This window comes from Carcharhinus amblyrhynchos, chromosome 18 (genome assembly GCF_965287045.1).
Source record: "Carcharhinus amblyrhynchos chromosome 18, sCarAmb.v2.hapA, whole genome shotgun sequence".
Lineage (NCBI taxonomy): Eukaryota > Metazoa > Chordata > Chondrichthyes > Carcharhiniformes > Carcharhinidae > Carcharhinus > Carcharhinus amblyrhynchos.
In genome coordinates, this window is record NC_137341.1 from 51,549,230 (window position 1) to 51,566,419 (window position 17,190).

The window sequence follows — 17,190 nt, forward strand, 5'->3', positions numbered from 1 at the left end:
CTCAACTTATTTCAATTTCATTTTTTTCTGACATCTTTTATTTTCCACGATCTTAAATGTCTTAAGATCACCGACAAAATTAAGAAAAGTGAGGCATTAAAAAGAGCTCTGAGCATCAAGCGCTCCCAAGTCAGCGCAATTTGAAATTTCCTCCAGAAAGTCTTGTTCCTTGGTAGTCAGTTGCATTCAGAAGCTGGAGGCACCCAACTGAAAGGTGACATAGACACTTAGCACCAGAGGAAACTCTAGGCTGTGTTGCGAATTCAAGAATGTTCCCAATAGTGAGAGACAAGCAGAGAACGTGTGCGACATCACGAATGTAAAGTGATCGCTGCCAGAGAGTAAAACGTGCAATTAGCCGTGAACATTTCATTTATTTTAACACCCATTGGGACAATTGGCTGGAAATCATTAGCATTAGTAACTGGAAGCTGTGCACAGCTTAATAAATCTGATTAAGTGTTAACAATAATTTTTCTTTTAAAAAAGAATATTTATTCAAAGTTGACTCATAAATATACACTCCAATGCTGATGAAGCTTACAAATAACCCAGTCTAGTCCTGCTTTCATGCTCCTGGCAAGAGAGCAATTTTTCTGCTCCAAATGTGCCTTTTAACTTGTTCTGTGAAGATATGGAGATAGACAAACTCAACAGGGGCCAGAACACTCAACCAGCCACCGTTGTGTGCTGCTGGAAAACTAACCAACATTTAAATCTTTTTAGAACATCCAATGAATGAGCCTTTCTTTGCAGTCGAGTGTCTCTGGGTCAGTCCCCCAACTGGTCATTAATTTCACTGAAGTGAACAGTTTAAATGTGAAATACATAAAAGTTCTTCCTTGTTACTGAGTTGAGAAGGCAGCACAAAGCATTCATCTCCATAATTGCATGAAAAATGGCAAGTTACACTACAGGTTATTAAGACAGAGCTGGAGGGAATATTCGGAACAGAAGGGCCATCCTCTAGATTTTCCTTGCCCTTGAACAATACTACAGTCAGTATTGAATTTTAGCAAGGCGAATGAGTATGTGAAATGTCACAAGCCAACCTAATAGAGATTTACTAAAAGTTCCAGTAGTGCATAAATGACTACTTTATAAAGATGACCTACTGAAAGTATAACACAAAATTCAGCACCTTTTATTTAATCATGATCATGCATATTTATTAATTATTCTTAAGTTTGTTTTGTGGTCCCAGAGGCAAAATAAGCACTTGTAAGGACATCTCATTAATTTCTGGCACAACTAATGTTTAACCCTTGAATTGAGAGAGTCCTGATTATATACACTTCCACTGTTAAAAAGTTACATTGCAATGTTTCCCAGAACACATTTTGGTCCACGTAGCATATGTCTTATGAATGGCCTAGCCAGAAGCAGCTGTAATGAAACACTTTTCTCAATGCATTTCTAATATAAAAAAATTAATGTTTAACAGCAGCGCTACATTCTCCACTCGCTGACAGGATAGAGATTAATCTGTTTAATATCATGTCTAATCTGCTTCACATACAACTGAACAGATGCTAACACAGGAGCCAATGGCTTCCACTTCTTCCCAAGTAATTAATCAAAATTAAAAAGTGTGTGCAGCAAATGTCAGCATGTTCAATGTTTGCTCTCTCTTCATCTCTCTGTCACTGGAATAAGTTCGTGTTCATTGATACGGCATCTAATTCAGTGGGTAAGGATACTCACAAACCTGTTGGATGATGAATGCAAAATGGGATGGAAGATGATAGGTAGGTTTTGGTGAAAATAGATGAGAGAAGTTTGGACAGTTACAATGCTAGATAAATGGACTGGTGGATTGCTGTGGCTGAAGTGGGCTGTTAAGAGTGCTGCAGATTGATAGCGTGGAGCTGAATGAAGAACAGTGAGGCTGGCTACAGTATGAACAATGAGGCTATTAAACGTGGCTTGGTTAGGAAACTCATGGAATTTGGGGACTGCAAGGAGAAATAAAAGAGCAGAAGGTGATAAAAGTCTTTGCAGCAATTCTAGCGCGCATGTTAACTAAGGTGAATTGTGATTGGGTCTTGGTGGTTAAAATACTTAAAAAAAAGCTCTGAAGCAGGAAGATTAAACATTTAATATCACAGCGAAGATGGGATTGAAGCAGAAAAGTATTTTCTTTGTGTTGCAATTCATGCTATTCACATTTACAATGTAAACTTTCAGAGAAACAGTCATTACAACCAAGGTGTTTTTTTTTGGTGGAATCTCTAAAAGCACAATGGTGAGGAAAGTGGCTTTGGGCTCCAGCATTTGCTCACAGAGGGAGAACTACAATGAACCTCATAAAAACATCAACCTGAAAAAATCAGGAAACTGAGTCTAAAATAACCTCAACAAACAATATTGCTTTCAGAAATTGATACTGGCAGAATTACATTTTAAGCTGTTCTTGAATTATTTTACTTTCCAGATAATGATAAGGCTACTGCGTCTGACTTTGGGGAAAAAAAATCCTCTTTATCAATGCTCTCAGATTGTAAGGAAAGGATGTGGTTCCAGATAGTAACGTTTATCCAACTGTGGAGCCCAAGGCATGTCCTCGGAACTGTGACTCGTGCACTGAGTGTCAGTTGAACTAACAGTTAATGATGTGATTCCTCTACATTGCGTTCCCTCACCCACACACACCCTCCAACTGTAAATGTAAGTATAAAGACAATATTACCTTACAAAAAATTTGAGATGCTATTGTTAGTAACTGTGTGTTTGGTTGATCATAATTTGTGTATAAGAAGCATTGTTCCTGCTCTGCTCTTGAGTAGATGTGACTTACACCAATGTTATATAGGAAGGTTTGACACTCCTGTCCTGCAGTCGTTTCATAATCTGTGACAAGGGAAATTTGCAAATAGTCGAAGAAAACTACTTAAGGAACCAAATTTAGGAATTGAATGGAGATTAGAATTAGGTAGCTGTAAAGCATTTCAGTGTGAGTATTGTGTGCACTTTACATAAAAAAACAGTTTCCGAATAAATCGATTTCCAGTTCATATTGCACTTACTGTCATTGCCAAAATAAAACTGCAATTTTTTTTTCCAGGTGGGTGAGAGAGAAACAGCAACAAGCACTTCTCAATGTCAACAGATTATATCTGGCTTGAAACCTTTTCTCCTTGGCACTCACTGAATGAGTTTCCGGTGTCTAAATGGTTTGAAATGCAGCTACAGCGTTTGTGTAAACTGGTGTAGGAATAGTTTATTCTACAAGATATTGTCGATAGACAAAGGAGTGGTCATTTACCAAGCTCAACAAGCAAACGCCAAGGAGCTGATGTGTTTTTGGTGCTTGGGTCATTAGAAACCCGCAGCAAAAAGAATTACCAAATAAATTTTCCAATTCTGTCATCGCAATAAATAATCAATGCCGATTGTAAACATTTCAATTGGTGCAAGTGACAGGGAATCTTATCTGATACTGGTGTCTCTTTAAAGCGAATATGCATATTCCAAATTACCAACAATGTAGGGCCCATGAGAATGTGACATTATCCAAATCATTTCCCCTGAAGTAACACTGTAGCTCTATCTTCCTCTGCTGCGGACTGAAGGGTTATCTGATGGTTCAATTAAAGGGTGGTTATGAAGAGTGCTGGAACCTTTAGTAAGTTCACAGGTCATAGGTCGCCACTCTGAGGCTCAGGATTCCGCGTCTCCCTGTGGTGAGTCGTGTTCAATCTAGAAAATTTAGAGATGCCCTTTGACCTTGTCTTACTTGCAGCATCCCCCATTGGCTGTACGTCACTGTAGATATAAAAACAATAGCTAATTAGTTTGTTGAAAAATTACAAGAGGCTTATTAACCTGAGCTCACGATGAGCTACAGATCAAAGCGGATGTAGCAACCACAAGGAAAATATTTATCTCTCTTAATTATTTCAATTATTTGGTGGCACAATGGTTAGCACTGCTGCCCCACAGCGCCAGGGACCCAGGTTCGACCCCCGGCTTGGGTCACTGTCTGTGTGGAGTTGCACATTCTCCCCATGTCTGCGTGGGCTTCCTCCAGGTGCTCCGGTTTCCTCCCACGTTACGAAAGACGCGTTGGTCAGGCACATTGACCCGAACAGGCGCCGGAGTGGGCCAACTCGGGGAATTTCACAGTAATTTCATTGCAGTGTTAATGTAAGCCTACTAGTGGCACTAATAACTAAATTTCAGAACTTTACAACTGAACATTCTCAGCACTTTTCTGGGTTTTGGAGACTCGCAGTCTGTTCACTGTTAACACACAAGCTGCTGCTATTGTTTCCACGCATGAAGATTGTGCATCATCTTTCCAGTAGAACAATCTGGACCTCCTTTAGTCTCCTTTAGTCTCAATCAATCACACTGATCCAGGTTTGCTGTCAAGCAGGCTTCAGAACAGGTCATTAATAAACTTTAACTTTTCAGTTCAGAACACCAACATTTTGCAGATACTTTCGTTCAGAACAAAACTTTAACGACCCCTCAGCGAGAGTTAGTAATTAAAAATGTTTTCATCAGTTTCTTGAAGCCACGTTTGTATACCACAAGAGACCAGTTATGCGGCACAGAGGCATCCAGTAGATGTGGTCTGCACATAACTCTGACACAAAGGCCGTAGATCTCAGTAGAATTCAGTCTGTGAGAAATGGTGTGAAAGTCTAAATAGTCCCAGATGACCACATGCTGCTCTCTCCTTTTTGAAATGATGGTGATTTTAACTGGAGGTTACGGGATCGCCTCCCCTCTGCTGGCCTCGCTCTGCATCACTAACCATTCAGCCAACTGAGTTAACCGACTAATCTCTCTCAGGAAACCAGTCTTTCATTATTTGGAATCAAATGTTATATGGCTCTAACTGACAAGCAATGGAGGAGGCAATGGCCGAGAGATATTATCACTAGACTTAATCCAGAAACTCAGCTTACGTTCTGTGGAGCCAGGTTCAAATCCCATCACGGCAGGTGGTGGAATTTGAATTCAACAAAAGATATCTGAAATTAAGAATCTACTGATGATCATGAAATCATTGCCGACTGTCGGAAAAACCCATCTGGTTCACCGATGTCCTTTAGGGAAGGAAATCCTTACCTAAATTTTATTTATTAGTCACAAGTAAGGCTTACATTAACACTGCAATGAAGTTTCTGTGAAATTCCCCTAATCCCCACAGCCTGGCGCCTGTTCAGGTCAATGCACCCTAACTAGCACATCTTTCAGAATGTGGGAAGAAACTGGAGCACCTGGAGGAAACCCGTGTAGATATGGGGAGAATGTACAAACTCCACACAGACAGTGACCCAAGCCAGAAATTGAACCCAGGTCCCTGGCGCTGTGGAGCGGCAGTGCTAACATTGTGCCACCGAGCAATACCTGGTCTGGCCCACATGTGACCCCAGAGCCACAGCAATGTGGTTGACTCTCAACTGCCCTCAAAGGGCAAGTAGGAATGAGCAATAAATGGTGCCCAGCCAGCGAACGTCCCACAAATGAATTAAAAAAAACAAATATAATACGGATGAGAACACGCCAGTTTTCCAAATTATTTCCCATGCATAAGGCTGCCGTTCTATTTCCCTCTGCTTAACACAACTGCAACTCATAGCAGAGAGCTCAACATCATCTTTCTTAGGATCTGAACACTGGGGCCTCGGACACTGTCCCCGATACCTACAGGAACTGCAGGTGAGTCAACAAATCTCTGACAGCAGGACCTCATTAAACAGGCAGACTGGACATGAGGACATGGACAAGGGAGGTTTCATGTCCCTCATGAAGCTGAAGCCAGGACCCTTAGAATGACAACCTTGGGGGTGGGGGACATAAACCTATGGATGGTCCAGTTAGGAAAGAGGACAAAGACCAGCACTTCCTGAGGCTTGGAGAAGAATTCCAATTTGTCCCAGCTCAAAAAAAGAGCTGGCCATTCTCCTCTCTGTTTCACAGCCATGTTTCTGTGGGAAACAGACAGTCTTCATTACCTTGAGACTTGACTTCCTATAGGATCTCCCTGGTTGGTCTACCTTCCACTCTATGTAAACTTTAAGTTGACCCAAAACTCAGCAAGTCCTGAGTTCATGGACGTACACTGGCTCCAGATCAGACTGTGCTTCCATTTAAAAACGCTGGTCTTCGTTTTCACATCATTCCACAGCCTCAGCCTGCACTACCTTGCTCGTGTCCTTCAGCCCTACCACTCTCCCAGATCTTTGTGTTCCTCTTATTCCAGCTTCGTGGAATTCTAAATGCTCCCCCATTGGTCTCTGTGCCTTATCCTGAAACACTGGGACTCTTTTTTGCTGTTCTCTGCCTCTCCACCTCTCTTTCTTCCCTTGAGAGCAAATATTTCATCATTATCTTGCCTTTACATACTTCACCCATCATGCGTACAGGCTCAAGGTGAAAGTATTGTGAAGCTAATCTATAGGATTTAGCATCAACATTGCTTCTTGCTTTTGTGATGTTTTTAAATTGGCAGAGAGTCTTAATCAAGTTCACTTGGAACCAATATAAAGAAAGATTGACCTGAAAGGCTAGATAGATGAGTAAATTTAAACACCATTCCACTCCTATGATAAATTGGAATAATTCTATCAATTATATTTTCTCAGTAAGTTTAACAAAGGCAAATATGAATTTAAAATCAGAACCATCAATCACATCTGGGTTTTTGATATGCAAAATAAGAGACTGATTTTGATGTATTACCTTCCCTCACCTGGGACATGGGTTTAATTATGTAACTGTCAATTTTACACAAAAGCACCTCAAACTGCACATTGCTGAGATTTACAGTTCCAAAGCTGTTTATAATGTATCCAGGGTGCACAGAATGGCCAAATGGCAATTCAATCTGGATCACAAAGAAATTTCTAATCGTTTAATAGATGCAATTGCAAAGCACCTGGCGTGAATGGAAGATTTGAACGTTCGACATGATGACCAAAGAATTGCAACTGCAAACATTAAAAACTGTAATTGCCATCGTCATGTTGATATACTTTGCATGATGTGGATATGCCGGCGTTGGACTGGCGTAAACACAGTAAAAACACCAGGTTTAAGTCCAACCGATTTATTTGATAGTAAACTCACTAGCTTTCGGGGTTAGTCCCTTTGTCAGGTGAATGGAGAGTTCTGGCCTCAGACAGAGCATATAAAGCACAGACCGTTTACAGATTACTGATTAGAATGCAAATCTTTACACCTAACCTGCTGTTCAAGTCCTGAAGTGGCCGACAATGTGAGTGGAAGGAACACTGATCACAGGTTAAAGAGATGTGTATTGTCTCCAGACAGTACAGTAAGTGAGGTTTTGCAAACCCAGGCAAGTCATGGGGGTTACAGATAGTGCGACATGAACCCAAGATCCTTGTTGAGACCGTCCTCACGTGTGTGGAACTTGGCTATCAGTCTCTGCTCAGAGACTCTGCGCTGTCGTGTGTCGTGAAGGCCGCCTTGGAGAATGCTTACCCGAAGGTCAGAGGCTGAATGCCCGTGACCACTGAAGTGTTCGCCAACAGGAAGGGAACAGTCTTGCCTGGTGATTGTCGAGCAATGTTCATTCATCCGTTGTTGTAGCGTCTGCATGGTCTCCCCAATGTACCATGCTTCGGGACATCCTTTCTTGCAACGTATCAGGTAGACAACGTTGGCCGAGTTGCAAGAGTATGTACCGTGTACCTGGTGGATGGTATTCTCACATGTGATGATGGCATCCGTGTCGATGATCCAGCATGTTTTGCAGAGGTTGCTGTGGCAGGGTTGTGTGGTATTGTGGTCACTGCTCTCCTGAAGGCTGGGTAGTTTGCTGTGAACAATGGTCTGTTTGAGGTTGCGTGCTTGTCTGAAAGCAAGAAGTGGGGGTGTGGGGATGGCCCTGGCGAGATGTTCGTCTTCATCAATGATATGTTGAAGACTCCGGAGAAGACGTCGTAACTTCTCCGCTCCGGGGAAGCACTGGACGACGAAGGGTACTCTGTCCACCGTGTCCCGTGTTTGTCTTCTGAGGAGATCGGTGCAGTTTTTTGCTGTGGCGCATTGGAACTGTTGATCTATGAGTCGAGCGCCACATTGGGGAGACCGTGCAGACGCTACGACAACGGATGAATGAACATCACTCAACAATCACCAGGCAAGACTGTTCCCTTCCTGTTGGCGAACACTTCAGTGGTCACAGGCATTCAGCCTCTGACCTTCAGGTAAGCGTTCTCCAAGGCGGCCTTCACGACACACGACAGCGCAGAGTCTCTGAGCAGAGACTGATAGCCAAATTCCACACACATGAGGACGGTCTCAACAGGGATCTTGGGTTCATGTCGCACTATCTGTAACCCCCGTGACTTGCCTGGGTTTGCAAAACCTCACTTACTGTACTGTCTGGAGACAATACACATCTCTTTAACCTGTGATCAGTGCTCCTTCCACTCACATTGTCGGCCACTTTAAGACTTGAACAGCAGGTTAGGTGTAAAGATTTGCATTCTAATCAGTAATCTGTAAACTGTCTGTGCTTTATATGCTCTGTCTGAGGCCAGAATGCTCCATTCACCTGACGAAGGGACTAACCCCGAAAGCTAGTGAGTTTACTATCAAATAAATCGGTTGGACTTAAACCTGGTGTTGTCAGACTTTTTACTGGATATACTTTGCCCCATACTATGAGCTGATCTTTATTTTCAAACAGAATCTATACTTTACACACTGCACAATATTGCCAGGCTTATAGACACTCATCATTTTCTAGACTTCAAACTCAAAAGAAAGCAAATTTGCAGTTCAGTCCCAGCCTAATTCAGATGAACTCTGGGAACACAGAACATCAATATTGTTATTGCTCCAAAAATCTCAGGAAGTTCTTCTGTATTTCAGCAGAGCAACAGCAAGAGCTGCTCTCACTCCTCAAGACCAGTTCTGGCCTCAGACAGAACTCTCCATTCACCTGAAGAAGAGAGAATCCCCTCGAAAGCTAGTGAGTTTACTATCAAATAAATCAGTTGGACTAAAACCTGGTGTTGTCAGACTTTTTACTGCGTTTACCCCAGTCCAACGCCGGCACATCCACATCCTCACTCCTCAAGACCACAGAATGAATCGTAACCCCCAAGAGGTGCCACGAGATGTATATCAATGGGGTTGGACAAGGGTTGGGCAGCAAACCACTCACAAGAGCCACGTTAGGTGGGCAGATTTTCACCAGGCTAAGGCCTCTGGTTTTGCAGCTTTGACCTCAGCTGGTGTGGGTTTTAGCAAGACCTCAGGAAGCCCAACAGCTGAACAGAGGTTAGGAGAGCTTTGGGGAGAAGACTGCAGCTTTTCCCCAAGAGGGCTTGGTGCTCAAATCCACTTCCTTGGGGTCAGGGATCTGAATCTCCTGGATCAGAACCACTCCTAGTTTCAAGAGTCTAAACCCCAGGATCAGAACTCCAAGCAGCAACAGGCGACACAGCAGCAACTGTGAGCTCCTTCAGAGAAATCTCCATCTGACTAAGGAATTACTCTGTCTATCATGTTACAGCAAAAATGTTACATGTTAGGGAGTCACAACGTGCAGTGAAACCTGAACTTCTCTCCATCCCCCACACCATACTGTCTGCCTACTTAAGACCATGATGTGGAGATGCCGGTATTGGACTGGGATGGGCATAGTAAGAAGTCTCACAACACCAGGTTAAAGTCCAACAGTCAAACACTGATGGTGAATTCAGCTGACTGTAACTCCAGGAACGATACCACATTTAGGCATACACAGCTTCCTCTGGGTTTTGTTTTTCAGTAGAGCAAGAGGAGAGCTCACCCACTGAGTATTAAAAAGTATCATGTGAAATGGCAGTAAAAATGAAAAACTTTGCATAACTATTTTGACCTAGTGAGCAGGAGTAGATGTCTTATGGTGAGTACAGCAGAACTATCGTATCAGTTTTCAAAAACATATATCAAATTACCTAAATGGAATTTTGTGGTCCCTCCTGCCAGCAGGATTTTCCAGTCCTGCCAAAGTCAATGGACTTTTGAATAGCTCGCCACATTTTACGGCCCCGCCTCCCCTGCAACGGGACTGTAAAATTCCACACGTGGTTTTCTGAGCTGACTGATTCAGGGACTCAGCCTATCAAACTCCTCAAGGATCCAATGCCATCCTTTTAAACACCATCAGTAAATTCACATTCACTTGCTCTACTTACAAGTAAAACCCAGAGGAAGTTGTGTGTGCCTAAATGTGGTCTCATTCCTGGAGTTACAGTCACCTAGTTTACAAATGCAAGAATACAAAATAGTCCACATGACTAGTTCTCTAAACCGTGGAGAGCTCACCCACTGAGTATTAAAAAATATCATGTATGACAGTAAAAATGTTAAAAACTTTGCATAACTACTTTGACCTAGTGAGCAGAAGTAGATGTTTTATGGTGAGTACAGCAGAACTGTTTTCAAACATAAATCAAATTACCTAAATTTCTGGATGTACAAAATGAGGTATGGCTGGTTGTCATGCCAACACTAGCAGGCTAGAACAAACCAGAGGCAATTTTGTTATGAGTCACAGAGGTTTACAGCATGGAAACAGGCCCTTCGGCCCACCTTTGTCCATGCCACCCAGTTTTTACCACTAAGCTAGTCCCAATTGCCCGTGTTTGGCCTATATCCCTCTATATTCATCTTATCCATGTAACTGTCTGAATGCTTTTTAAAAGACAAAATTGTACCCGCCCCTACTACTAACTCTGGCAGCTTGTTCCAGACACTCACCACCCTCTGTGTGAAATAATTGCCCCTCTGGACCCTTTTATATCTCTCTCCTCTCAGCTTAGAGTCATAGAGTCATAGAGGTTTACAACATGGAAACAGGCCCTTCAGCCCAACTTATCTATGCCACCTTTCTTTTTTTAAACTCCTAAGCTAATCCCAATTGCCCGCATTTGGCCCATATCCCTCTATATCCATCTTATCCATGTAACTATCAAAATGCTTTTTAAACCTATGCCCTCTAGTTTTAGACTCTCCTACCTTTGGGAAAAGATGTTGACTATCTAATTGATCTATGCCTATAATTATTTTATAGACTTCTCTAAGATTGAAGGTATTGTGTACATGGGAACAGCGATTAGTGCGATATGTCAGCTGGCCTCTCACTGACTCTCGGTTTTCTGGGTTGATGACCCACTCCAGCTCTCGAGATAACAGTATTCGAAAAGAGGGTTCTCCTGTCTAATTGACGATATCCCGCAATCAATGTTGCCAAAAACATGCACTGCAGGAACTCACCAAAGTTCCTTAGGCTAGCACCTTCCATATCTGTGACCACTACCATCTAGAAAGACAAGAGCAGCAGACACCTGGGAACGCCACCAGTGCAAGTTCCCCTCCAAATCATTCACGTGCAGACTTGGAATTCCTTCGTTGTCACTGGGTCAAAAATCCTGGAACTCCCTTCCTAACAGCACCATGGACTACACCTCAAGGATTCAAGAAGATAGCTCACCACTACTTCTCAAGGGGCAATTAGGGATGGCCAGTGAATGCTGGTCTAGCCAGCGATGCCCACATCTTGTAAATTAATAAATAAACAAATTAACCAGCGTGAAAGACACTATAGAAATGTAAGATTCTCATTTCTCTTTGTTAGCCAAGCTTTCTTTATTTTATGGGCTATCCAAAATTATGAAATATTTTACACCTGGTCACAATTTCCTCGTGTTTTCCCCACTTGAATTATTTCACTCCCATTCCATGCGTCATTCCTGAACACGAGGGTGGACAAACTCCCAGCTGAATACCCCCACTTTAGACACTGGCTTAAACAAATAAATTAATAAAGATAAATAGAAATAGTTGGAAGGAATTGGCAAGCCTGTCAGCAACAGCAAGAAGAAAGGACAGTTTAACGTTCTGGGTATCATTCCTCTGTCGGACCTGGCAACAGTAAATAGGTAAAAATAAACTGGACGGGAATGAAAAGTGCCAGGCGAGATATAAAAGCATCTTGGATGGGCAATTGGAATGCAATAGAGAATCTGTCCAACTGGAAAGAAAGCAATTGGGACATGAATGGGAGAAACTGCCACATTAATGGGGGAGACAAATACAAGTCTGTAGCTGTAAACACAATGTGGAGATGCCAGCGCTGGACTGGGGTAAACACAGTAAGAAGTCTCACAACACCAGGTTAAAGTCCAACAGGTTTAGAGATTACAACACGTACAGGCAGAAGCTATTGTTCTTGATTGAGACAGTGTTTAATGATCAGGCGAGAGATGGAAAGAGTGGGGTAGGAATGGGCAGGGGGCTGCACTTTGTCCCACAGTTTATTTAATTTAATTGTTTAAACTTAAAAGAGTTGGGGCAGGAATAGGGATGTTTACGTAAGGCTTAACACTGCAATGAAGTTACTGTGAAAATCCCCTAGTCGCCACACTCTGGTGCCTGTTTGGGTACACTGAGGGAGAATTTAGTGTAGCCAATCCACCTAGCCTACACATCTTATCAACTGTGAGATGAAACCGAAGCATCCAGAGGAAACCCATGCAGACACGGGGAGAACGTGCAGACTCCACACATAGTGACCCAAGCCGGGAATCGAACCGGGGTCCCTGGTGCTGTGAGGCAGCAGTGATAACCACTGTGCTACCGTGCTGTCCAGATGGTCAGCTAAGGAATAATAGGATGGTGCTTGTGATAAGTAGACATGTTGAGTAAAGCAATCAATATGTATTTGATTTCAAAGTTGAGAGTCTGTGCTGGTTTATACGCATTTTTGATTTGACTTGATTTATTATTGGCACATGTATTAACATACAGTGAAATGTATTGTTTCTTGCACGCTATATAAAGCTTACCATTCTTAGAGATGGTGCAGAATGTAGTGTTACAGTCAAAGCTAGAGTGTAGACAAAGATCAACTTAATGAGAAGTAGGTCCATTCAAAAGTCTGACAGCAGCAGGGAAGAAGCCGTTCTTGAGTCGGTTGATACATGACTCAGACTTTTGTATCTTTTTCCCGATGGAAGAAGTGGCACGGTAGCACAGTGGTTAACACTGCTGCTTCACAGCTCCAGGGGACCTGGGTTCGATTCCCGGCTTGGGTCACTGTCTGTGTGGAGTTTGCACGTTCTCCTCATGTCTGCGTGGGTTTCCTCCCAAAGTCCAAAGATGTGCGGGTTAGGTTGATTGGCCATGTTAAAAATTGCCCCTTAGTGTCCTGAGATGCGTAGGTTAGAGGGATTAGTGGATAAATGTGTAGGGATATGGGGGTAGGGTCTGGGTGGGATTGTGGTCAGTGCAGACTCGATGGGCTGAAGGGCCCCTTTCTGCACTGTAGGGTTTCTATAATTTTTCTATTTTATGAAGGTGCGAGAGAATGTCCGGGGTGTGTTGTGCCCTTGATTATGCTGGCTGCTTTTCCGAGGCAGCGAGAAGTGTAGACAGAGTCAATGGATGAAATCCCTGTGATCCTCAAGCCCCAGATTCCTAGCAACATTGGACAACCTGGATGGCAGTGCTGTATATAGTGTATACATTGAACTTTAAGAACAGGACTTATTTTAAAAGGATAATAATGCATTAAATTTGAGGATGGATTGATGATAAATCTTGCAATGGCAGGCAGTGTGGACAATGTTCAAAATTAGATTTCTTGTAAGATTTCTGGATCACTGTCAGCTTGTCAGTTTTTATAACTGCCATTTGTGTAGACAGTGCTTGTTAACACAATGAATAAAAAATGGATTTCAAGGAAAATACAAACCTTTCCCTGAAACAAAACTGGTGAGATGGTGCTGCAGTGACTCATGGCTCCTGTGATTATCAACTTGACTCACTGAAGGAAATCAGCTTTTGCTAATGCGTGACGGTCTGCTTTTTGTGATCAGTTGTGTTCTTAGAAACTTCCCCTGCTTTCTTGGGATGGCTGTCAATGCTAGGTGGTCTTTATTTTATTTGTTGATGGGGTGTGAGTAGAAAGGCCAGCAGTTATTGCTTACCCCAGCTCAGTGCTCTTCAGAAGGTGATGGTGAGCTGCTTTCTTTGCGATGGTGCAATCTATGTTTCAGTGAAGGGTCAGCTGCACGCTTGCCATTGCCTCACAAGGTTCCCAGTTCAAGTCCCATTATTCCAGGGCCTGGAATAATGGGACTTGAATCTACATCACTGCTCCAACGAAGCACTGAGAGGGTGCTGCACTCACACACGTGCAGTATTTCAGATAAGATATTAAGCTGAGGCTTGCTCGGGTGGATATAAAAGATCCCATGACACTATCTTGAAGAGAAAGGGAGTCCTGCAATCCCTCGATCACTGTCACAATAAAATATATTAACTGGTTCTTATCATATTGCTGTCTGTGTGCAAATTAGCTGCTGTTTTGCCTACATTATAACATTCACTACAGAGGCAGGGAGGAAAGTCAGGGCCCTGGTGTTTCTCCTGCTTCCAGGCCCCTTATTCTCCAGCCCCTTTGATCCTTAATCATACTTGATATTTCCCCCTTTTCCCGATTCACCATTCAATTCACTAAACAATCATAGAAAAGCCCTAGCAAATTGATGCTAGAAGTAGGAGACCTTCTCCTGCCTGAGTGCATAGTATTATTAAAACTGAAGGTATACAGTGCCGCAGTATTCACTATCTTCCTGTATGCCTGTGAAACATGGACTGTGTATCGAAGGCATGCAAGACAGCACAATCATTTCCACATGACTCGTCTTCGCAGAATATTACGCATCAGATGGCAAGACAAAGTACCAGACACTCAAGTTCTCTCTAGAGCAAGTCTACCATCACTGTTGATGCACAGACCCAGTGGGCAGGTCATGTCATCTGTATATCAGACGAGCGAATACCCAAGCACCTCCTTTTTGGGGAACTCTCGGCTGGAAGACGCTCGCACGGAGGGCAGAAGAAACATTACAAAGACACACTCAAGGCCTCCCTTAAGTCGACTGACATAGACACGACTACCTGGGAAATGCTGGCACAAAACCGTCCAACCTGGCGCTGCCTCATCCACAAAGGCTGTCAAGCTTATGAAGCAAGGTGTGTTGCTGAAGCACAACTTAAGCGTGAGCTGCACAAGTCCAGAGCCACCAGTGCAACAACTACAGTGTCTACACAAGTCTGTCCAATATGTGCCAGGACATTCTGTGCCCGAATTGGCACTGATCAGTCATCTTCGGACACACCACAACCAGCCTCAAAATGACTAATGGTGTTGAGGTCCTCAGTGACGACGATGGATGAACAACAACAACAGCATGATAATATTGAATATAATTATGTTGTGGGGGGTGTAATTGGATTCTATTTTATCAGTAATCTTAAAGGGTAGAAAAATCAAGTAATCCCCGAGGAACGAGCGGAATAATTGAACAACATAAATCTCCACTATCAGTGAGAAGTATTGGAGTCCTCACATGTCTCTGCGCAACATAGCTTTTAAGAGGTTTGAGGACAAAAGCCGAATGGCTCACCGTTTGTTAATCAGCAAGTCTCAACTCTTGCTGACTGCAGCTTCTCACTGTAATATATTTTCAATTTCTACTCTAGAACACAACTTTATCACGATGTGTCAGTATCTCAAAGAAAACTCATAAAAAGATTAAGGTAGAGTGAGGTATTAGCAAGTAGACAAAAACATAAGACTGAAGTCAATGGAAAGAACTCTTCAGAATTATGTGCAATGTAAAACAGTGTTTCACTTTTACCCAATACGCACTTCTGTCCTGGTCGTTTTATTTGACAAAGCCTGCTCACAATAAACTCCAATTCGCTACAAAATAAAAAGAAACCCAGTTGCGATTCCATCTTTATTTGCAGGTTAATTATGGATGACAAAGGCCATCCAGCCTAGTTCATCTAATCCATCCCAGAATAACATACAAACATACATATAAGGAGGAGCAGCACTTGGCTCCTCAATTTAACATTTGGGAGGGTCGGGTGGAGGGGGGGAGGTGTAGGGATCTGATAGCCATTTCATAGAATCCAACAATGGAGAAGAAGGCCATTTAGCCCATCGAGTCTACAGCAACCACAATCCCCCCAAGGCTCTATCCCCATAACCACATGTATTTACCCCTGACACTAAGGGGCAATTTACTATAACCAATCAATCTAAGCTGCACGCCTTTGGACTGTGGGAGAAAACTTGAGCCCCTGAAGGAAATCCACACAGGTATACGTGAATGTGCAAACGCCACATAGACAGTGGCCCAAACCGGGAATCAAACCTGGGTCCCTGGTGCTGTGAGGCAGCAGTGCTAACCACGGTGCCACCCATTTGACAACACTTTCTACATTATATTAATGACTACAACAGCAAAGTAGTTAGTTGAATATAAAGCAATTTGGGCAATCCTGAAAGATGCGGTATAAGTAAAGGCTTAGAGGCTTTCTTTTTCATTACAACTGTACAGAGGAGGGAGTGAAAATGGAGACTGTGCTGATTCTGAATGGATAATTAATCACAGAGCAATCAACAGATCTCAGGAGTGTGGCTACAAAGAAATCACTGTGTTTACAAAAAAATTCACTAGTTGCTGCCATCTCTGTGATGATGTTGTTGTCTCAATGGAAACCACTCAGTTATAAACTTTGGTTGAGGGAAAAAACGATCTGAGCAGACACATAAATGAAATTCCTTTCTGAAAGTAGAGACTTAGCAATAGCTCTGAGGACACAGAAGATGTTTCAGAGAGAGAAGAGCACTTTTATTTTCTACTGGTAGACTAAAGCACACACTTCAGTTGGCTATTTTCAAACTTATTTCAAAGAAATAGATTTTTTCTCAGTTTTTTTTCCTTTCCTGTATTGCTGTGTTGTCAAACCTGTGTTTCTGTAGATAATGAGAAAACGTCAGTAGTATATAAAGCAAATTGAAGACTGAAACTACTCGAGAAAGGATTTGAGTGCATGTATTGAAACTGTCAAGACTTTAGAGAGCAGAGATTAAAGAAAACAAACCACTCCGCCTGAAAGAAGCAGAATAAATCTGCAGCAAAGATTTGTGCACTCACCTCAGATGGCGAAAAGTAATAACAGGATTTAAAGGGAATGGCTAAGGGCGCTTGAAATACTGACAATGAATTTTATATCTCAATTTAAAATGAAATTTACAAAAATTACAGCTTTAGTCCTGTCTGATTAGATATTCTAACATCAATAACTCAGAACTGGCAATGCATTTCCTAAAAGCATCAGGTGCAATTG

At 42.5% G+C, this 17,190-nt stretch overlaps 1 protein-coding gene across 1 annotated transcript in view; it reads right to left on the reverse strand.

Moving 5' to 3' along the window:
- Window positions 1–446: 446 nt before the first annotated feature.
- snx29 (sorting nexin 29) overlaps window positions 447–17,190 on the reverse strand; it is a 538,494-nt gene continuing 521,750 nt past the window's right edge. The window contains exon 21 of the mRNA XM_080207008.1: window positions 447–3,765. Within this exon, the coding sequence (XP_080063134.1) occupies window positions 3,639–3,765 (127 nt within the window). The 3' untranslated portion in view covers window positions 447–3,638. The remainder of the gene's footprint in view (window positions 3,766–17,190) is intronic.